General features: G+C 35.3%; 1 protein-coding gene across 3 annotated transcripts in view; it reads left to right on the top strand.

The window, feature by feature from the left end:
- ADGRV1 (adhesion G protein-coupled receptor V1) overlaps positions 1-11190 on the top strand; it is a 473598-nt gene extending 462408 nt beyond the window's left edge. For all 3 annotated transcript variants that reach the window (XM_036225348.1, XM_036225347.1, XM_036225349.1), the window contains 2 exons: positions 1677-1854; positions 10754-11190. In XM_036225348.1, the coding sequence (XP_036081241.1) occupies positions 1677-1854; positions 10754-10872 (297 nt within the window). In that variant the 3' untranslated portion in view covers positions 10873-11190. The remainder of the gene's footprint in view (positions 1-1676; positions 1855-10753) is intronic.
- Positions 11191-24851: the final 13661 nt, after the last annotated feature.

Here is a 24851-nt window from a genome sequence, read left to right as displayed (position 1 = left end):
ATAGCACTAGGACCGTTGCCCAGATTTTAAAATATACCTGAAGACATTTGTCCAGAAAGAGATAGTATGCAGGTCCCTGACAATTTCTGCAATGCCTAAGATGTGCTTGTCTGCCATTCCTTACTAAGCTCATTCTGTCCTCTCTGTATTAAAGAGCCAAGGGGAACAGTACTTGTCTTTGCATCCTGAAAAAATGTCAGGAAATCAAAGCGCATCAGTCTGAAAAGGAAGCAGTTTATAGATAGGTAAGCAGGCAGGCAGGCAGGCAGGCAGATAATCTACCTGCCTAGTGATATTTTTTCTCTTCCATATTAATGTAAAAAGTAATTTTATTCATAGGTTAAAATTAAGGTAATGATCAAAATTAAGTGCAATATTTAAAAGTTGGAATATGACTTTAGTACCCGTAAATATTAAGAGATCTGATACTATTTCCCTATCCCAAAAGATCTTAAAACTGAGTTATTTTTACATCAAAGTTGAAAACAATTGAAATAGATATTTTTAGGATCCGCAATTCAGGAGTGAATCTTTAAAAACATTGCTTTTGTGTGTTTTCATCGGTTACACAGTCCAGTATTTGCCTAAACCTAAACTATTCAGTGCAATAGCCATTAGCAATATGTGTCAATTTAAATTTAAACTAACTAAAATTAAATAACCTTATAAATTACATTCATCAATCACCCTGGACACGTTCAAGTGCTCAAAAGCCGCATGTGTTTGGAAGCTACCATAATGGCGAATGCAGATGTCAAACATTTGTATCATCACAGAAAGTTCTGTTGAACAGTGCTGGTCTAGATGTTCAAATTCTTAGTAAAATTTTTTAAGGTTTGTCTTCTCACAAATTTATTTCTATAGTTAGGCCACTCTTCTCAGCTGAGGCATCCCTTCAGTGGCTCAGAAAACCTTATACTGAGAGGCAGCAGCTGTGATAGTTCAGTTCCTGGGCTCGGGCCACTACTTGAATGTTCATTTTGGGTGTTGCACAGTGGCATACCCTGAAGTGTGCTCTGCATTCCTCAGAGGCTTGGAATTGGCCTTGATCCAGCAGTCAGTGAGTGACTGTCAGAGACATTCTAGAAAGCCATTCAGAGAAAGGAAAGCTTTAGGAAAGAAGAGATTAAGGGGATGTTTAACCAGTAACCAAGAGGGAAGTAAATATATTGAATTATTTCAGGATAGGCCTATCTTTTTTATCATTTAGTTTTTTAAAAAGGAGTTTAGAGCTATCAGAGAATCTTTTTTTTTTTTTTCAATTCATTGTGTCTTCCTATGTAGCTACTATATTTAAAATTCTATGTTGTATCTTAGATTAAAGATTAAGAGGGTTCTTCCCCAGTGCTTATATTTTTTAACAGTTTTCTTTGCACATATTCTTCAAAATATATATTGATTGGGTTAAAAATAATTTTTTCTCACACATGACAGTTTAGAAATCTACAACTAATTTTAATAGAGAAATCATTTAGAATCACCACATTAGATTGTCTCAGGGAGAAACATACTTTTTTAAGGAACAAAAGTACAATTAAGAGTCTTAATTCTAAACAAATCCTTTTCACTTGTTCTGTGTAATGAAATGCAGATATGATTTTTTTCTGTAGGTTCCAGAGTAAATATATATATATTCATTTTATGGTTTCCTTTTCTCCCCACCCCAATCCAAAAAGGTGCCACCTGACTGGGAGAGAGGATCCTTCCAACAAGCCAGTCAGACCACTCCTGACTTAAAGCCAAGTCCACAAAATGGCGCCACATTCCCTTCCTCCGGAGGATATGGCCAGGGGTCACTAATAGCTGATGAAGAGTCGCAGGAGTTTGATGACTTGATATTTGCATTAAAAACTGGTATGTATGAACCCACAAACTACATTAGAAGTAGGCACTCTTGCTGTGCTACAGTTTATATCTTCGCATGAAAGTGCAGAAGTATAATCAGTCACCCTTAGTACATCCTGATTCTCATGACCTATTTCTAATCCCAGCCCAACTCTAGGATATTTTGTTCTTGGCACCAAATGTAACACAAACTAAAAATAATTTATAATTTGCTTTTAAGAAAAAAAGAAAAAGCATATTCTTAACAAAATGTAAATAAATCTGTCCTGGAATCTTTCTAGAATATCAGGATACTACTTAGAAATGTTCAATGTTGTAAGTCAACCTGGTAGGGATTTCGTTAAGAGAGTTTTGCCTCTGATCTGCCAAAGAGACCTTCTTATGGAGTATCTTTAAAGCAGACATTTCAAAGGCAACATAAGAGGCCTCGTGTACTACAGTTTTCAAAATGCCATCACATATTGTATTTCATTGACTCTTCCTATAAGTTCAACCCCAATGGATAGTTGTTTTCCAATCAAATACGTAGTTTTTCCTTTTACTTTTTTTCCTCAGAATAATGTTGAACTGTTACTGTTATGAAAATTTCAGTGAACTTTTCATTTCTAGATGTACAGTCAAGCAAAAAGATATGTCTATGGTCCAATGAACCTGTTGAAATAATTGTTCAAAAGTACATTTTACTGTGTGTTTGTGTGTGTGTGTGTGTGTGTGTGTGTGTGTGTGTATTCCTATATTGAGAATAGTGCCTGTCCTTTGGTAAACCTTTTGTAGACATTGTTGGAGAATTAATTAATTAATTAATCAAAAACTTAGATTTTGCTTGGAAAAATAGGCATTCACACAACCCTGACATAAGGAAGAGTAAATAGGAGGATCCCCTGACTCAGTATATTTGGGAAACTATGTTCAGATTTGGACATATTAATCAGTAGGCCTTGTGGCTCTTAAATATTTAGGTTTCAAGGATCTTAGGCAAAGATTCGCAATTCACGTTAATTTTTTAGCCCCTCAAAAAATGCCTGGCTTAAAGCAACCCACTTTACTCAGTTTAACTTGGTGTTTCCAGAACACAGTTAGTGATAGATTCATTTGGGGAAGTAGAATACTTACTGACATTTTGCTTAATATTAAATGCTATGCAGTTTCCACACTAAGGAGTAGGATTTTTATAGAACCTAGTGACACTGCCTTGGAAGTTTCGGAGGAGAGGAATGGCATGTTCCTACTGGTTTTTTGAGGCAAAATAACTTACAAAAGTATGAAGAATAAATTTAGAGGCAAAATCAGAAAGGCCGAGAGGTTATTACAGTTGTCTAAGGGAACAAGGTTCAGCCCTCAGATTTGGGAAATGGAAATAAAAAGAGATGAACACAGAAGGAACAGTGAAGAGGACAGTTGGCAAGGGCTCATACTTCTCACCAAGTGACTCAGGAGATGTATAGAGCATTTGTTTGTTTATTCATTTGCAGGGGGAAACGTGAGTTCAGATTTGGACATATTGATCGTTAGGTCTGGCAGCTCTTAGATATTCAGGTTTGAAGGATCTTGGGTAAGGGATCAGAGTTACAGATATTGATTTAAATGCATCAGTGCGAGGAGTGTCTCCATAATGTAGTTGATTAGTACATCTGCTTTACACGAAGAAGGTCCTAGGTTGCGCCCCAGGTGGCGCCACGGACCAGGCACTGGGTGTACCAGGCCCCTGAGTGCGCCAGGGGTGCCAGGCCCCAGGTACATGCCATGAGCATGTGGGAGGAGACTCCCCACCTTCAAAGATCCAGTTCTTAAAGGGAAAATGGCAACATCCGTAGGTCAAGGGTAGAAGTGAGGGATCAAAGAGGAGAAATAAGTAAGTAAATAAATAAATAAATGCATCAATGCAGAGATTATATTTGAACCAGATAAATTTGATCTGGGGGAGTGGAAAGAAAGAGATGAGCAAGAAAAAAGGGAGGGGTAAGGGAAGAAGAGAAAACGAGAAAGGAAAGGAAGCAAGAATATTCTAGATAATATCTACATTTAAAAAGTAAATAGAAGAGGGTCTCAAGGAGTAAACTATAGCATGGTGAGAAAGAGAACTAAAGAAAGAAGAGCCTTCACAAAGGAGGGAATGTACAACTGCATAAAATGTTCATTAGCATTAGGACTAAAACAGGGGCATTCAGATTACAAATAATTCTCTGGGAAAATTATTTCCCCAGCACTACAAAGTGGTCTGTTGTTGGTTATGACACAGAAAACAAAATGAATTCTTGCCGCATAAATGAGATGTGGGTGGGGTGTGTGTGTGTGTTTGTGCGTGTGTGTGTGTGTGTGTAACAAGTACTAAATGCATGTAGTTCAGGAATGTATGGAATGGCATTCTTACTTATAGATTAAATTTAGTATTCTTAGAGTTTCCTAAATCCATTAGGAAATAAATACTTAAGACTAAAATAATAGTCTCTAACATTGGTTCCCTCCATTTTTAGAAAAGATACTAAAATAATCAAGAACCACTCCCTAGACACTTTCCATCATTAGCATATGGTCAAATCAAAGGAGCAGTCCTCATGCCATCCTATCTACAGCAGAATTTACAATTGACACACAGGCCAGTTTTAGCCCAACAGGGTGTTTTGTTTGACCCTCACAACATTTTAGGGTTTTTTTTTTTTTTTTGAACCAAATATTTAGAGATATCCTGTGAAAATCCAGAATTTCTTTTTCAAAAAAAAATCTAGCAATGGAGTGCTTAAAATCTAGCACAACACTGATTGGAGCCTGCCTCTTTGGACAGAATATCAGCTGTCCACTTTGTCCAGTGCTCACCAGACCTGCGTTACTGGTTAATGCTGGCTTCCCTGTCCTCTGTGACATCTGAATTTGCAAATCTTGCTCTTTCTTAGGTCCGACTTAATTATGGGCCATTCCAAGTCAAGTGGATCTGTCTTTTTCATTTGAACCCCTAAACAACTTTGAAAAGCTATATAACCCTTTGCATATATTTCGGTAAATATCTAAAGATTTTCATCCTAAGTTTAAATAGTTTCACATAATGTAATCTTGCTATCTTAAAAATTTTAGTGTTTTAAAGTAAACATTTTACATATTATTTTAAACTAATTCAAAGGAGTCTAAATTCTATAGCAATTTGATACCACTGTTATTCATTTCATTTTAAAAGTATATGAGCAGTCTTTTCTTTTACAGTTAGAAAATTTACATCACTCTCTTTTCTTCTTGAACTTGTATTTCTGTGTCATTCCCACTACAGAACTTTATCCTAATGTAATATATTTTATGTTTAAAATTCATTAAATCTTCATCCACTCGTACTTTTCTCCAACAAAATGTGTATATCAATTGAAACATAAATATTTTTGAGACCATAAGACTGTAGTGTAAAAATTTATTTTGTATTATCACTACAATTATTATTAGTCCACAGTTAAATAAATAGTCATTGATGACAAACTATTAAATGTTTTGATAAATAATTATCAAAAGTTAAAAAATAAATCTCAGCAAAATAGTACATATGGAAATTAAGCTCTTGGAATATACTCTATTTCCTTAAAGCTATCCTTCCCACATCACCATATATCCTTTTGAAAGGCTTCATGTACCACACATCAGTTTGAATCCTAATTTGAAGTTCCTGCATCAGACACTTTATATAAGACTCCAGAGACACTGACCTGAAGCATTGTGTAGCGTTAGATTATGAGGTGGGCAGCCAGCTCCCAGATTTACCACTGACTTTAGCTAAGTCACTTAACCAAACCTTCTCATCTGTAATAACTGGGCTAGCAAACTCCTATTTTCCTTTCTACCTCAAAAATTCTAGATCAAAAAGATTTTTTTTCTCTCAATAATTGCTACAGTGCACCTGAGAATTTTCCCCTTGAGAGTATATATAACAGCCAGCCACAGATTTCTCCTTGTGTTCCAGGCTATCTGGCAAGCCTCCCACCACTTCTTAGATCTATAACTGGCCTTAGAGAACACTTGAAATTTAAAAGAAAATGGATCTTTGGCATTCAGTAGCCCTTCTTTTTAACACTTTTCTTAGCTTTAGAATAATTCATTATTAAAGCACCCTATAAACACACGTAAAAGGTAAAAGAATTTGTTTTTTTATATATTTCAATAGAAAATTGTTAAAATTTTTCATTATTAAAGCACCTTTAAAGTGGAAAAAAATCTTAATTGTGGGACTTTAGGCACTGGGTTAGGACAAGGTGAGAAGAGATTTGTTTGTCCTCTTCGAATTACACCACCTGCATCAGTTTTGTCCTATGTACTCCTTTTCTCTAAGTCTTGCTCTAAAATATGTGTCAGAGAGTATATAACAGCTGAGACAGAAGTTAATAAGCACAATTAAGCAGATCAGTCACAAATGTTGGATGCACAATCCACCTAAGCACAAATTCCATATAGAAGCAGGAAAAGTTGGCCAGATGGACATGTCAACACAAGAATCAGAGCTAGCCCTCGGCCAAGGCTTATGTTTCCCAAGACTAGTATACATCTCAATAACTGTGAATATGTATAAGATGGATAGATGGATGGATGGGTAGATGGATGCACAAATTTTAGGATGGGGGACTGACTCAACCTTTAAATAGCCATCGATACCATTTCCAGTGCCCTTTTAATCACTCTCTGAACTCCTCATCTTCAATAAGAAAATTGTTTTATATATTCAAATACATACTAAAATACTTATAGTAACTCAGTAGGAAGAATACTTTTACTTGACTACAGTAAAGGGAATTTAATGTCAGAATGTCATTTTCCCAGGGGGCTAGCAGGAGACCTGACACTCTTTAGCTAAAATATTCTCTTTCTAATTACACTAAGATCAAGGGAAAACCTAGGGAGCCAGTTTCTGAATTGGAAAATATCATCACTTCTTTACAAATGTGTCAGCAGACTCAAAGTTCCTGTTTAACAGTTACAATTGAATTCCAGAATGATCAAGGCAATGTTTTTGAGGCCAATATGCTAATGAGCATTTTTTGCATATTGCAAAATAACAAAAAGGCAAATATATTAAAATATTTTGGTATAATCAATGGGATATTATTCAGCCATAAAAAAAATGAAATCCTATCATTTACAATAAAATAGATGGATCTAGAGGTTATTATGCTAAGTGAAATAAGTCAGAAAAAGATAAATATCATATTATTTCACTTATATGTGGAATCTAAGGAACAAAAAACAATAATCAAAAACAGACCCACAAATACAGAGGGTTCAATTTATTGTAATGCTTAATAACAATTTTAAATGTTCATAATGTATTCTGTAACACCTGAGTATTCACAGAACCATGATTATTGAGTGAGGAAGGATGGGATAGAAGCTTGAATATATGCCAAGGGGCTTGAAACTTACCCTATAGATAGGATTAAACACTGAAACCTGAAGGACAAGGAGGTGACACAATTAGAGCTTCTACCACAGAGGCAGTATGGTGTAGAAGAAAACATCCTGTTTGGGGGGTCAAAGGCCAGTGCATATCTTCATTTTGTGATTTCCCTTCTGTGTGACGTGGGCAACTCAACAAACACCCCTGATCCCCACTCAGTACCTGCATCCATAAAATGAGACTAATAACTCCCCCTTTTCTAACTAAAACGTGTTGAAATGTTTAAGAAAAGAGAGATGCTAGATGAATGTAAATTATTACCTGAAGTTCCTTTGACATTGCCTGTTCCATCTACCAAAGAGGAGAGTGACTATTATTACGGTTACTGCATTTTTCTCAGATTTTTTACTTAAAACTTAAGCACAAAAATACCTATCAGAAACTTAGAATACTTATGCAAAATACTCTCTTAGATCATGTAATGAATTACAAAGGGACAAGAGACCTGGGCTCCCAATCCGGCCATGTTGTATTTGTGTATAAAAGTGTCCTTTCTGAGTCTCACTGGGGTTTGGGATGTGGGGATTATGCATTTATTTCAACTGGAAAAAAGTTGAAAAGGAGGATGAGGTGGGTCATGTAGATGTAGTAACTTAAGTGGGGGAGGTCATATCTAGAACTTGCTGACATCTCCCAAGAGTCTAGGCTGCTAAACAAGGTGGTGATACCCATTCACTTGTGAACCTGCTCCCCATGTTAACCTCCCAGCCCAGTTTGCTCTTTCTCTCGCAGTCTGCTCAGCAGGCTTTCAATACAAAACTTCCTTCTTGTGTGCTTTGTCCCCATGGTCAGCAAAATGTTTATATTTCCTAGTCAGATTTAGAGTGGGCCAACACTGAAATCAGAGAGAGTTGGTACTGATTCATTCATTAAGCTTTATCTTCCCCGATACTAGTCGTGGGGTCTCCTTTGTTTCTCCATAGTTAATCACATATTGGGCAGTACTGTTACTTAGCCTTTAGCTCCTGCTCACCCAGATCAAGATGCTACAGGCCTCAGGGCCCGCTCAGTCACCTTCTCCTTATGGAGTGGCCAATGTCTTACTAATCCACTGAGTTCTTCCAAAGTGGAACAGTTCCCCTGCTTTCCTGGCAGAGAAGCATGGGCCCTTTGTTCTTCTAAGACATAGCGGCAGACTTAAATGTGACTTTCAGGAGCCAGACAAATACCGTAAATGATTCAAGAAGGCTAGATAAAATCAGTGGCAAACCAGAGGGTAGTATCTGATGCATACTTTTGCTTGTGTGTGTGTGTGTGTGTGTGTGTGTGTGAGATCCAGAAATGCAAACCCATTGTTGCCTTATCTTAGGGTTAGGGTTAGGGTAAAAGAAACCAAACATCCAATTTTTTTTATGTTAAATGTAGTAATTTTTAAATTATAACAACTAACTAAATTTTTAAAAATACATTGCATTGGCAATATTCTAGTTTTTAATGTGAGGAAAGAGTTCATGGGTGTATGTTAACACATTTTACTCAATGACTTACATATACATTGTATTTAGAAATACCATATAACTTATCATCTAAACCAGGGCAATTTGAGAGAGTAAAAGAGATGTGATTAATAATTTTTTTTTTCTGGTATAAAGTAGGACTTTTCAAATATTTCATCCTCCAACTCCCTGGACATGGCCTTGATCAGGCCAGTCAAGATACCTGATCACTTTGAGAAAGCTCTCCTATGGGCAAAGGTTGAAATATGTCTATTTGGTAGGGTAGGGCCAGATTAGAGAGTGTCTTAAAAGCCAATGCAGAGGGTTCCAGACTTGATGCAGTTGGCCATAGGGACTAATGTTTGTTCTTGAACAGGAAGGAGCAGTGGAATGCAGAATAGATCAGAGGAACAGATCAATAACGATGCAAGAGGCATTTTCAAGAGCCAGGATACAGAGCGTAGTTTGTTTATACATATGACAAACATTTACTGAACATCCACAGTGTGCTGGGCACTGTCTTATGAGGTTAGCAATATAAATATACAAAAGATATAATCCAGTAGGGAAGTCAGAAATTTTAGAAAAATCATCATGTTTTCATGGGCAGCAGAGGTGATAGCTGGACTGATAGTTATAGGAAGAGTGGAGGCAAACAGATTAAGGAGTTAGAGAATAAAAAGAGAATCCCAGGCAGTGCCAGCGTAATGACATGGTGTGAAAAGGAGTGATCAGCAACTCTAGTGAGACATTAGGCTAGAGAGCAGGCAGCAGGTCAGGTGGCTCTTGTAGGCCTTGAAACAGCGCCGAAGGCAAGGCCTCCAGTGATCAGACAACAGAAGGAGATGCTAGAGAAAACTGCCTTCGAAGAGTGGATCAGAGAGTGGGACGAGCCACCCTCTGATCCGCTGATTCTGTACAGTGTTACAGAAGCAAAGGGAGGAAGTGGGGTTTCAACAGCAGCCTTTAACAGAGAGAGGGTGGGAAAGACAGAGACCCAGAAGAGGGAAGGTTTGACTAAAAGATTATTAATGGGCTCCTGTTTCCATCCCAAATAGATTAAGACAAAGCTAATTCACAGTCTTCTCATAATTACCAACTCTGCAAATAGCCTTTCCTATATCTCAGACAGAAAGGAAAGTCTTAGTTCCCCAGCAACTGGTTTTTCACTTTCCTTCTTGTTTAGTCTAGTACCCAGCAAATTCAAACTAGCAAAATGCCCTGTGACCACATCTCCATATTGTGTGTGTGTGTGTGTGTGTGTGTGTGTGTGTGTGTGTGTGTGTAAGAGAGAGAGAGAGAGAGAGAGACGGGGGAGTGGGAGGGAGGGAGAGGCAAAGCAAGTGCATGCAAGTGCATGAGAGTTTGTGTTCCTATACACATTAGAGAAGAAAATAATAAGGCATTAGTCTAGCATAGTGTTAAATTTTTTGAATTATTGAAATAGTAGAGCTTCCTCAAAACAGAGATTCTGGGTGCTGTCTGTAATTAACAGCTAGCTTTTTGGGATTCTTGTGTGGATCTGTTCTGGCACTGTGTTGCATAATTATTTTTATCTTGGGATCAGATCTGAGTCATTCAGAGTCAGAGTCTTCCAGGCGCTGATGTGACACCAGGTGTTGCCAGTGCATGTCTTTCTTCTTGGATTACTGCCCACACTGAGTGCGGTTGGAGGTTATGTGTTTTCTAACAGCAAATCCTACCCACCCCAACGCTGAAAATCTGAATAATCCGCCTGAATTTTTTAATTTTAATAAGCCCCAAATTGAGAAATGCTATTCTTAAGAGTAAGTTATACCTGTCAGCCATGTGGAAACAGAAAAAAAAAGATTGAGAAACCAAACTTGTGTCTTTACAAATTAATTTTTACTTATAAAAACTACTAAATGGAAATTATAGTTTTATAATTCTAAGGTAGTAATGATATTTATTCTAAATATTTTTTTACTAATATAATAGAAATAAACATGTGTTGACTTACTATAACTTGACCCTTAATTCACCGCACTAATAGTTGCATGTTTTTGTGTTTATTCTTCTTTTCTTATAGGTGCTGGTCTCAGTGTCAGTGATAATGAGTCTGGTCAAGGCAGCCAGGAGGGAGGCATCCTGACTGACTCCCAGATCGTAGAGCTCAGGAGGATACCCATCGCTGATACTCATCTCTAGCGCCTCAGTAACCATTAGAATGAAGATACTTTTACATTTGTATTGGCTTTGTGCTAAAACTTTATAAGTACATGCAGCCATATAAAAGGAATCTGAGAATTGTACTGGATGATTAACCCCCAAATAATGATTGTTGTGTTGGAATATAAACTACTTGCCTTTGTGTACCCTGAAAATTCACTGCTATATTAAAAGACTGGATCAGTTTATATTAGTTAATAGGATGTACATATTCTAAGGATATTAGTTGTTTTTTAATCACTCTACATGGCTAACATTGTTTAATAGAAGTAATAATAATAAAAACAATAGAATCCATCTAGCATCACTTGGACTCTTGATTTATGAGGAAATGTTGTGCATGAGCAAAGAAAGAAACTCCTTGTCTTGATGACATCAAAAAACCTGTTTCTTCCAATACTGATACAGGTGATCCAGATTCAAGACTTCACAGCATCTGGAAGACTTTCGTTCCTAAAAGCCAGGATATTTATTGCCTGTTGACGGGAGTACTGCAACTTGCATAGTCTTTCATCGAAAGTATGTATTTCTGCTCATTATAAAATTAGAGAACTGAACATTTTCCAAAATGAATGTTCTGTTCCCAGTTAAAAATAACTCCAGCAAACATTTTAGCACAGCTAAGAAGAAGATCATTCAAACAGTACAGTTTGTTTGGGAGAAATACTTCTTGGTTTGGATTTTTCAGTCTGTCTTTGTCTTGGAATGAGAAATCAGAAAGTCTGTCCCAGAACAAACACTATTGTGTTCATGATGATTTCATTGACTAAGGTTCCAGAAGAATCATTAGGAACAGAACAAGTTTGTCCTAAGGACGCCTTCTTGACCTTTTATTTGGGAATTATTAAGTATTTTTGAGAAAAGCACTATCATCTCAAGAAAAAATTAAAATTTATCTAAGAGAAAATTTTTGATCCATTAATTATTTCCCTTAATGAAGCCGTAATGAAAACATCTAAGTGCTTTATTGTTGCTGTTAAGCATGACGTTATTTTTTATAAAACCTGAGGTAGCATTATTCATCCTGATAAATTATAAAATGGCTCTCTCATCTTCCTGTTGGTCCTTCCTTACTCCCATCTTCTCTGTCTTATACTGAGTTTTGATCAGTGGCTTGTCATTGTAGGTAGAAAAGAAAAGCTGCACAGAATCAAACAGCATAAAAAATAAAGCCTGTATCATTGGTAGCATTACAGTCTTTTAGGAGCTTTACAAATGGTGATAATAAGATCAAATTTACCTTAAGTGACAAGGTAGTTGTCTCTTTCCACCTACAGCATTATACCATAGTCTGTTTCATGTGAGGATAGGAGCAACTGATAAAGTTAGTTCTAATAAAATTTAAGATGAAAATTTAGAAATTGGTAAGCATTCTAAAACTGTTAGTAGGTTTTAATGAATTTAGGGCTTAGATAGTGATTACAGAAATGTGAGATTTCATCGTGTGGAATTCATGAGTCATAGTCACTGTAACATTTTTTTGCAGATAACTAGGTGTCTAATTCTCTAACAAAGGCAATTTTCAATAGCTATTTTCATTTCTACATGTTGGCAAAATTTGGAAAAATCTCGCCAAAAACATGACCAGTCCAGAGCACCTTTCTTATTTCAGGCTACTGGGTTTTCAAAAGGCCATCTAGGTAAGAAATCAAAAGGACCTCCTGCCACTGTTCAGCATGATTTTTTTAAATATTAGAAGGAAAAAAAACAAGATATCTAAAAGGCACAGCGCTAAACCAAATAAGCTTCATATTCCAACAATAGCAATATTTTGCCATCCTGTTTCCTCCCAATATAGATTAAAATGGGACATCTGCCAGGGAAGCACAGTACTTTGGAGGAAAAGCAAATCAAATCAAATGCTTAAAAATGAAAACTCGAAGTCTAGGGCTATAACACTTCATCTATGATCTTTCTCTTTCAGGAGATTTGCTTCTCTTTTTCTCCATTATATTTTTAGAGTTTTATTAAGATATAAATCACACCCCATACGACCACCCATTTAAAGCGTGTAATTCAAAAATGTTTGGTGTATTACAGTATTGGGTTCTTGAACTGTGGTAAAATATATGTAACACAAAATTTGCTATTTTAATTATTTTTAAATGTGATTTTTAAAGTCAGTGGCATAAATTACGTTCACAATGTTGTGCAACCATTGCCTCTTTTTCCAAAACATTTCATCACCCCAAACAGAAACTCTGTATTCCCCATCTCTATAACATTTTCTTTTCTCCATCAATAGATACCTAACATTTCTTCGGGCAATGCCTCTACTTCTGTATTTTTGTGATTTTTAATTTCTTTTTGTTTTAGTTTTTTCAACTTTTATTTTATAGGATGTTAAAAAAGGATTTTCCAAATTTGGATGCAAGTGCAGCGGGAATGCGAATGGGCCATGAGTTAGCAGTGGAGCTCATGGAATTCCTACTAATAAGATCAGACACCAGGCAAATGAAAATCTGAGCAAGCAAAACGCAGAAAAAATTTCACCTGGGAAATTCAGCTTTGAGTTGGCTTTCAATCTCTTGAGGTGTTTGCTGGTTTAATCAATATTTTCCATGTCTCCTAAATCTGATCAGAGAAGTTTGAACATGTAATGGAGGTTATTAATGGAAAAAGAAAATGCTATTTAGGAACACATCTATGGAACAATTTCACTTTTTTTTTTCTGCACTTAAGATTCTCCTTGAGTTTAGCCTGAAGGCCTCTGAATAGGTAGATCTCTTTGAGGGTAGATCTCAATCAGATAAGTAAATGGTGCTGACCTTTTCCAAGCAGCTAGATGCCAGAGTGGATCTCCTCTAAGTAGCCTGACCTGGGTGAGAACAGAGAAGGCACCAAGGGCATTTCCATGTGTCCTATGTCCCTTTAATTGTTAATGGCATGAACTCAGTCTCCCTAGTGCTTCTCTAGCAGGATGCACACAGAAGGGCCACATTGTCCATAACTAGCATTTAAAGAATAGACAAAGTGACTAAGGCTAGTCTAAACTAGTCTTTTTGACTGACTGGTTTAAATCAATAAAGTATAAGTTTAACAAGGAACATATCAGAAACAACTCAGATATTCACTAATGTTTAATGTATGATTAATAAACATCTTTTAAGTAAATTACATGGCTTCAGGAGAAGCAGCAAATGAAGAATAACTCTGTTTTCCATCATATATAACAATGGGATGCAGTTATCTAATACTGTTCCATGACCCTGGGAGAACTACAGGAAACTCGGTTTAGTTTCCAGCCCAGTCCCTGACAGGGACTCAGCAGCTGAGTCTCACAGTTTTAATTGTGCTTCAAGAGCTGAAGTTCCTACGAATAACTCAGCTCGAGGAAATTGTTAGCACTTTCAGTACATAAAATAGCATTTTAATCCTGTGAGAAAATATAAGTAATCACTTTCCTAATAAGTAAAACCATTCAAATTTAAGCAGGATAAACTGTATTTTTTGCCTATGATAATCTTTTAAGGGTTTATGAGTAAAATCACCAACTTTATTTTTTTTAAAAATTAGGCATGTACTGGTAGCATTTGTTTTGTAACACTGATGAAGGAAAGAAAGAATGCAAATCATGTGAGCATCACTTATTTTGGGTTTGGATTATGATTACATTTCAAAGGTTAGGGGGTGTGTGTATAAGAGAGAGAGAGAGATAAAACATCATGATAATAATTTCTATTACAGTTTACAATGAATGATTAAAAGATATTTTGAAAAGCTGATTAATGAAAGGTATGAAACTGATCATCATCTTGTCTCAGTATACATGTTTACTCTGTACATCAATCAAAATCATTTTTAAGACCTTTGCCATATTACGGGAGGAAAGTATAATCATTTACTAAAAGACTTGAAAGAAGAGTAGTAGAGAACCATAAAACAAATTAGAAGGATGCTCAAGAACCATCAGGGGCATTAAATATCTTTTTAAATATCATCTTTATCCTCAAGACTCATTCATGTGGTCATATTGCATAATTTCCTTATTTTTTTAAAAGCCGAATAGCATTCCATTATATGTATATACCACATTTTCTTTAGCCATTTATCTGTTGATGGGCATTTAGATTGTTTCCCTGTCTTGGCTATTGTGAATAATGCTGCAAAGAACATGGAAGTGCTGATACCTCTTTTAGCTCCTGATTTCAATTGTTTTGGATAAATACCAATAAGTGAGAATGTTGGATCATATTTTTTATTTTTATCTTTTTGAAGAACCTCCGTAATGTCTTTTGTTGCAGTTTTACATTCCAGCCGAAGTGTACAAGGGTTCCCAGTTTCTCCACATCCTCACCAACACTTAACTATCTTTTGGGTTTTGATAATAGCCATCCTGACAGGTTTGAGATGATATCTCCTAATTTTGATTTGCATTTTCTGGTGACCACAGACAATGAGCATTTTTTATATACCTGTTGTATATCTTGTTTGGAGAAGTGTCTATTCAAGTCCTTAGCCTATTTTTTAATCAGGTTATTAGGGTTTTTTGCTATTGAGTTGTTGGAGTTCCATATATTTTAGAGATTAACTTCTTATCAGATAGATGTTTGCAATTACTTTCTCCCATTTCATTCCATAGGTCACCTTTTTATTCTATTGATAAGTGAAATAAGCCAGTGACAGAAAGACAAATACTACATGATTCCACTTATATGAGGTATCTAGAATAGTCATATTTATACAGAGAGTGGAATGATGGTTACCTGGGACTGATGAAAGGGAGAAATGAGGAGTTACTAATCAATGAGCATAAAGTTTTATTTAAGCAAGATAACTAAGTCCCAGGGATATGTTGTGCAACATTGTACCTATAGTCAACGATACTGTATTGTAAACTTAAAATTTTGTTAGCAGGGTAGATCTCATGTTAAGTTTTCTTACCACAATAAAATTTTAAAAAATTAGTTTACTGACAGGACTGCTTGATCACTATTCTTCACTATAAGTTCTGGGTTTGCATGGAGAAGGAACTTCTTGCTCCTGAAGCCTATGAAAAGCTTTTTATCCGAATAAGTATGAGAGATTGTCGATTATAACCCTTTGCTTACAAAATTCTCATGCATATGTAATTTTCAAAACAAAGCCCTTGTCTCTAACAGGTTGTGGATAACAATGAAATATATGGAGTAAATATCTTCTTTTGTCGTCTGTTTACTCTGTGTGTTTGTTCTCCCTCCTTGGTCAGTAATCCTTAGCATACTATCCTACTTTGAAACTTGTTGTATAGACTGCTGCCAAAATGAAGACAAGCTTTTCAGAGGTCTTCAGTGGTTTTCAAGACTCTTTGAATAACTAGGAAGAGAATGGCTTACAGACATAATTAAACAAATTATAGCTTTGAAAATGAAAGCTGTTTGGTAACATGGAGATGACATAGCATCTGATTTATTCAATCATTTCTAAGATGTCTGTAACTAAATCTATGAAAGATCAAGAAAAATTATGCACTAATTTAGCTAGTAGGATAAAGATTTTTTTTTTTTTTAGCAATCTGGTGGTCTAGTGGATAGGTTTCAGGATAAAGAATTTTTTTTTTTCGGTTCAACAAATAATTTATTGGGCATTTTATTCCAAGTATTGTTCTAGGTACTTAGGATGCCAAAACAAAATGTAGTTCCCACTCTTCACAAGCTTACAGTCTAGTGTGGGTTCAATAGAAAGACGGTATTAGGGGTTCTGTGAAAGGTTATTATTAGGGGTTCCAGGAAAGATTGAAAAACATTTTTTGAATTCTTGGAACTTCCTTCTTCATACACACCAGCATTTGCAAGTGAAGACTAGTGATCAACCTTGTTAGCAAATTATATTTTTGTCCTTTGCTAGGAAGAAAGTTTACTTTCCACAGTTTAGTCCTTATCTTAGAGATTGGCAAGAAGCAATGACTTTTGACTCATAATCCTTTGAGTTGTCTTGAGAATTCACAGTGTGGATAGATATAGGAAGGTCTTGACTCTCGTCAATAATTAGTTCCTAATAGCATGAAATAGATGATGCTCAGTTATGAAGATGATGGTGTGTTCTTATGAAACTTGGACACTAACAATGAATCTTATAGATTTTTATTTATTTTTTATTTTTTATTTTTTTTTTATTTTTTAGGTAAGGCAACCCTTGGTTGACCTTACAGATTGCAAGGACCTTGTCAGCTTACAATCCCTCATTTTTTTTATTTTTTACTTCTACAGTACCTGATCTTCCTAGGTGGTCTCCTATTCAAGTACTAACCAGCCCCAACCCTGCTTAGCTTCTGAGATCAGATGGGATTGGGCTCATAAACAAGATGGCCGTAAACTAGATATTTATTTCTTACTTTCAGAGTACATGGCCGTAAACTAGATACTTATTTCTTACTTTCAGAGTAAAATTAGTCTCATTCCTTTGGTTCGCTAAGAATAGAAATTACACGTTATCGAGGTTCAAGTGTTACAATGCAGACTGTTATTTCAAATTTATTTAGCACAGGCATAATGAATTAACCGTGAAATGACAAATACACACTTCTTTGACACCGAGATTGGAATAGCCCCTGGAGTAGAGGTGCTGTTAGAGTATTCAGTCACACTAAATTATTCATGGAGAGTAAGGTCCTCTCTCCTCAGAGAACAGGTAGAGTTTGGAGATGGGTAGCACAGCAGAATTTCTCCCCTCCCCACCTCAACCCTGCCCCCTTACCGACACCTCCTTTGGGCATCAGGTGCTGGAAGACATTCAAGAGCAGGGCAAGCCCCACTTCTGGGTGCTGATCCTCATCAGAACTTTAGAAAAGAATCAAAATGATCATCATGTTCTTCACACCTCACAGAAGTAGTTTTTATATACATCTCTTCCACTTTGTATCTGGAAATACCAGATTATTATTTTCTTCACACAATTCCCACCTATGTTCTCCCTCATCAAGTGTTAAAATATAGGTTATATATTCAATACTGAACTTCTAGAAAATCATTTTTAAAATACCAGCTCTATTTCTGCCATAAAAGAAGCAGAGAGCTGTTGACATTTTCTGCCTTCTAGGATTTTTACTAGCAAAGTAAATGTATTTTGAACATGGATGAGGTAGAAAGACACTCAACTATAAGTGTTCTCAATGCAATTGGTATTTGTGGCTAAGGTGGTAGAAAGTTCTTTCTACATGTGGGTGAATTATTGATATAAGACTGAGGCAAGAGGCAGGATGGCATGAACCTTTTTCCCCTCCCTGCAGCTCAGGAGGATTTTGTTACCTTCCTCTCTCATTCTCATAAATACAAAACCTAAAAACCATAAGTAATCTAAAGTTCTGGTTAGGGGTTAAGAAGTTAACAAGACTAGTTATTCATCAAAAATATATTTCTTCTACACAGTGCTCAGTTTCCTTTGAAATTTAGACTAGTAGACTCTGCCGCATGATAACTAGGAACTCCTAAAAAGGCAATTACTTTCCTAGGTATGAAACAGAGGAACTTATACAAATAAATATGACCAATTCTGGCCTCTGCAACTCAAGAAAAATGTATAAGACATATACTAGATGTTCATAAAGGCTTAATATTAAGAATAAATAATAAAAGGAATAAGTTTTATTCAGAGGGAGAAATTGTTTTTGAAGGGTCACAAGTAGATACAGTTAGGAGAAATCAAGTGGGACTTGAACATGCCTTAAAGATGAGATAAATTGGGTTTCTTTTTCAATACACATATTTAAGTCAAGGAGTAAAAGAAATAAGCACTTTAAAATACCTATCAAATTTGGAATACAAACTACTAAGAGATTGGAAAACAGTACCACTCTACATTAATGTCTGCCTATTTTACTTACAGGCGATCTTACTAAGAAACAGCATTATCACTGAATGATTACCCTGGAAAGCTTCCTTTGCAAACACCCAACATTTTTTTAAAACTTCATGAGGTTTAGCATGCCATGATTCCATGTAAAAAATTTTAGATGCTGCTTCATTGTTATAAAGAGAGTAGCTTAAATTTTCTACTAACGAAACATATACCTTTGTTTCTCAGTACTATACTTGAGATTATATGCTCCCATCTCATCCAACCATGGAAGTCTATAGAAAAAGTTCAGTAGATTTTATTTTTTGTTCTCTCTGGAGTACAAATGTGCCCATTTGTAATTACAAGTTTCCTTCATTTTCCAGCATTTAAACTATTTGACCAGCTTTGTTATTCTCGGAGAACAACCATTCTTCACAAGATTTAGATCGTGACCACGAATTAGAGAGTCTTTAAAGATGACAAGCTTTTTAGCTTTAGTGATTTGTACTTCTCTTAGCATCCACGCCTTCTTCTAAGCATGGTTGCTGAATACTTAGACCTTCAGAATAAAAAAATGCCAATTGGAAATATAATAAATTTCATGCATTTCTTCAGCTTGATACTGGTTGTAGTGTGGTCTAATCTGTAGAGCCCAAGGCCCTGCCTGTATGGCTTTTGGAATGAACAATAAATAGTTGCTTTTTGTGTAGAACTAAACTGTGTAACGTGAAGCAGAGAAAGGAACTGCTCACACTCTGTCTGCTTCAAGGCAAAGTAAAAATTAAGCTCAGCATGTCATCACGTACTTACGAGTGACTTATGTGAGCCTTATTTATAACTAGATTTTTAGAGTGCCAAGATTTCCAATGAAAAGAAATCATTAAAATAGTTTATCATTTATCATTTTCATTATAGGAAAAACAGAGACCATTGATTCTCCTTAGGCAATAACTGACCCTTCAAGGACTGTAAAAGAATCACAGACAATGGCCCAAACTATTAAATTTGTTACCAAGTAGGTAGACTTTTTAAAATACAGCTTCTACAGTGACCTGCAATGGCAGTACATAGACTCATGGCATGCAAAGAAGTACAAGTAATAAAAGATTTAATAAGCCTCTTTTGATGATGTTGATGGGTTATAGTTTACAGTTCTCCCTAATAACTTTAAAGCTTCATTTCAAAGAAGAAAATATCATTCATTTTAAGGAAAAATATAACAGTGGTAACATTAGAAGTTTACAAAGTATACATGCTCTTCTGTGGTACGAATTCTTTGGAGAATGAAGTAAATGTGGGGAAAAAAGCTCTTCTGAAGTCACTTGAAAGAGAATATTTTTAGAGTATCTTAAAAATATTAATGAACAAATAAGATAACTTATAATTCAACCAAAGTTTATAGCTAACAAAAATATGTATAATAAAATTCTACATATTTACACATAAATTTATAATATAAATACAAAAATATGTATATATATTACATGTGTATAAATATATAACATATATTTATATATTATGTTGATAATATACATATATATTTACACATACCTTCACACACAAATATATAATACGTGTATATGACAAGATAATAGTGTTCAGAGATTTATCATTTCTTCTTTGGCTTTTCTGTGTTTTCAAGCTTCTCACAAAGAACATGTGTTATCTTTGAAATCAGAAAAAAATTTATAGTTTGTTGGAAATTATTTGAGCCCTGAATTTAAAACAGATGGTGTTTAAGACACCCTTTTTTTATGTTCAGTCAACTTCCAATGAAACAATCATAACTAATAAAAATTTTTTCAGATAAATTTTTGGAGCACTTTTAATTAAATTGACAACAAAATTGAGAGGAGGTACAGGGATTTCCCATATACTCCCTGCCCTCAGACATGCATAGCCTTCTCTGTATATTACCATAGCTTACCAGAGTGAGGCATTACTTATGACTGATACACCTACATTGACATATTAAAATCACCAAATGTTTACATTAGGGTTCACTCGGTATTGTAATTCTATAAGTTTGGACAAATATATAATAACATAATCCATCATTGTAAAATCCCACAGAAATCCTCTGTGCTCTACCTATTTGTCTCTCCTCCACCCACTCCCACACCTGGCTTGTGAGATTTTTAGAGCCTGAAGAGTTTTGGCATCCTGTTCTTGGTGGAAATGACCCATTTTTATAATTTGTTTCATAGATATTAGGTGAACATAGTGATTGACTTGCAGTGACTTATCTGAGCCTCAAGACCACTGTAGCTGTGGGTGTTAGAGCCTGAGGAATCTCTATTTGTAAACTCTTAGATTTCCCTCTCAGCCTGAAGAAATCTCTAATCTTGACACAGAAAAGAAGGGGGAAAAGGAAAAAAAGTCCCAAGCCACAGGAAAGATCTGTCACTGGTAGTTTATAGAAGGAACAAAGGAACACTTTTGTCCCAATCAATGGATGCCACAATGTTAGTATATTTTAAAGACAATGACATGATTTGATAGTCATAAATGACTCATTCACTGAAGAGTGAAAATTTGGAGTATTTCAGAATTTTGGATTTCATATTTCAGAAAGAAAAAAAAAAAACCTGTGCTGTATTTCAAAGGAAATTTTAGCTTTAAATTTTTCCCCTTAAGGTAGTTGGTGATTTCAGATAACTTCCAAATCTAATCACTAAATGTTTCTTCTGTTGCATAGAAACTGATCCTTTAATTTTTAAGTACTAAAAAGCAAAGAGAAAAACCAGTCTTCTCTCGCCACTTTGTCTGGACTCCCAGGCCCAGCATGCTTCATATTTAACTGCATGCAATCCAAACATTCTCCACATACACTGCCCAACCTCACAGCACCCTCCACTCAGCAAGCACAGGGCTTCTGGCCTCTCCTGTTTCTCCCCATGGTATTTTGAAATACGTGTACCATACTTAAGTATTTTTTTAAAAAATCTTTTTTCAGATATTTAGGAACTTGATGTTTGATCTCTGGTTTTTTCTATTTTCTATTTTCAAATACACTTAATTTATTGTGCTTCATTTACATTTGTATAAAACATATTCATTAGTTATAGCTATCGAAAATATTTCGGTCTACTTTTATACAAATCGAGGTCCATTTAGAGGTATCCTGCTTAGTTCTAAAATTAGATCAGTACATCCAAAAAATGTTGTCTATCTCAGGAGGCTCTCCGTACCCAATGCCATCTGTTTTCTTCTGTTCCTCCCCACCCCCACCCTGCCAGAATATCTTCTCTGAATAATATTTTCCTGCTTCTTTATTACTTTCTGTATTCTCTTACTGTGACAATATTGAAGACATCAAAACCAAGGATATTAGAATAATAAATACTAGCATTATAATAAACAAACATCAATTTTTAGTGGCTTAACATAATTCAAGTTTACTTCTTATAATGCAAAGTCCAATATACTTTTTCTTTAAGCAATGACTTAGGAGACCCATCTCCTTCTATTCTGTGGTAACATCATCTTTTAGACCCTCAGAATCTTTTATTTTTAGCAGGATGGCCTGGGAAAGAAAGAGTAGAAGCTTTCATGGAATATGTTGTGATCAGAACTAGAAATTCCTTGGTCAGGACTCAGTCACTTAGCTCTGTCTAGATGCAAGAGATGCTGGGAAATGTGTTGAGTTGTGTGTCATGGAGGAGAGGATGTAGTTGAACATCGACAGCCTCAACCACATTAAAGACCCTTAGTTCTCTCCACAATCACATCATTTCAGATGACCAGCCCATATCTAGGGCATATTTTTATGCACATACTCTTACCATCCTGGCCACCCTATAGTCTTCTCTGTCTTACCTCTCTGGCACTATCATTTTAACTCACCCAGAGCTATTCTTCCCACAATTTCAGTAAATTACTTCCTGCCAACTTCCTTTACCTCACATTCCAGTAGGAATCAAATGCTTTCAAAGATAATATATTTGCCTCGATTGTATTGATCCTATAATGTTTGTAAGGAATAAAAAATAAGGGAGAAATAAGCCAATACAATCATCACCAGCTATCATAAGAAACCATTTATACTAAGTATAAGAAACAATAAAAATGGTAACAGTAAAGACATGGAAACAACTACAGTGCCCTTCAATAGATGATTGGATAAAGATGTGGTACAGATATACAATGGAATATTACTCAGCCATAAGAAAAGATGAAATGCTGTCACTTGTGACAACATGGATGGATCTTGAGATTATCATGCTAAGCAAGATAAATCAGACAAAAAGTTGAAAACCATATGACTTCGCTCATATGTGGGATATGAAACTGAAAGCAACAAACAAACAAGACAAAGAGACTCATGGACACAAACAGGAATTTAGTGCTTACCAGAGATGGGGGAGGAGGGTGGGGAGGTAGAGAAGGGTAAAGGGGGTCAAATATATGGTGATGAAAGGAGATTTAAATTTGGGTGGTGAACACACAATGCAATGTATATATAACATGTTATTGAATTGTACACTTAACCTACATAACTTTATTGACCATTGTCACCCTGATAAATTTAATAAAAAAAATAAATAATAAATGAAAAAAATAATTTAATGTGGCAATGGTACATAGTCAAAAGCTGTGGAGAACTGGTTAGCAGGTTAATGGAATGTTTGAACAAGCAGAAAAGAAAGATTAAACTCATAGCAAATAGGAATGAAAAGTAGGAGACTGATTTAAAAATTTTTTCATGTGCAGAAAATCTAAATGTGAGCAACAAAGGCAAGAAGGAGAGTCACCGGTAATTGCTGAAGTTTCAAAAATAGGTTTTCTAGGAAATGATGAAGCCATTAGTAAGTGAGGAAGATAAGAAAACAGTTTTGATTGCGAATATGTAAAAACATGGCAACAATAAAAATTCTAGAGAAAATAGAAGCTGAAGTAAGAACTTACGTGTTTCATAAAAGACTAACACAATAATTTTTGGTACTCTGATACATGTTTACAGTCCTTCAAAATTCTCTGAGATGAAAAGACAAATTCTCGGCCCCAGAGCAGATAGCCTAAGGATAGAAACTGGAGTTATGACAGAGAACTACTCTAAAGAACAAACTGCATGAGGAAACATCTTGCAGTTCTCAGACTTGAGGTCAATGACCCAAAGATGAGCTGAAATATTCTGAAAAGCAATCTCTTATACTAGACATCACTACTAAACCAGATATTTTCCTTCTCCAGAAACAACAAACAAAAAACCCATGATGAAAAGACCTCATTCAAACATTGCTAGAGCAATAGAGGGAGATATTGCTGGATCTCTTAGTCATTGCTTATATCCATCCAATCAATCATATACAGTAAAATAATAATGTTTCTATTTGACTTAATTATAATAATAATACATTTTTTATAGGGCATTTTGTATTTTTGAAAACTTTTTTTAGGTTTATCTTAATAATTTCTTTAAATATCTTCAATGACTAATGGCAGTATGACTGTCTGTTGAAACTTTTTAAATCAAAATTATTCTAAAGCCTTACATGAAATCGGATTTTTCTTGGCTGGATGGGGTAATAGTAGGTGTTATAATTAAAAGTGAAGAAACAACTTAAATAAGAATAAAATATTTTCCTTGGCTCTTTTACTTACAGGAAATCATAGACTATTTTTTTCCACAGGATAAGAAAAAAATCTTGTGTGAATAATAAAATAAAATTTTACGCAAATCAATAACATGAGCTAGACAGATGTTTATAAATTCTTTTGTACTATTTCTCTGAGAAGTTACTCAATTTAGGAAAAAGAAAATTATTTCAAGTGCAAAAGAATAGATGCTTTGCCATTGGAACCTTATTATAACATGCAACAGACAACTTTCCAATTATTTTTAATGTTAACAGTCTAACCTGTAAAGTTATGAATAGTGTGATACTTGGATTCTTTTGGTTGCAGAAAAGATCCACCTGTAATCAGCTTCGGGGATAAGGGGAAATTTACTGTTATAAAATTACAGGTCATACTAGAGTTATCTCTTCTTGTCTCTCTCTTTCTGTCCTCCTCACCCTCCTACCTGCTCTGTCTCCAGATTAAATTTCTATGCTTCCCAGGCTGATATGAAAGAAAATGTGGCTGATAATATATTCTTCATTTGAGAGAGGACCTCGGCCAAATCCCAGTTTTTAATTCCTGCATATGGATATCAGGTTTTTTGAGTTCGAATCAGGTTTTTAACATCCATTGCAAACAAC

Source organism: Rousettus aegyptiacus, unplaced genomic scaffold (assembly GCF_014176215.1).
Source record: "Rousettus aegyptiacus isolate mRouAeg1 unplaced genomic scaffold, mRouAeg1.p scaffold_m13_p_8, whole genome shotgun sequence".
Lineage (NCBI taxonomy): Eukaryota > Metazoa > Chordata > Mammalia > Chiroptera > Pteropodidae > Rousettus > Rousettus aegyptiacus.
Note: the sequence above shows the minus strand (reverse complement) of the source record. Positions and strands in the feature narration are given on the sequence as shown.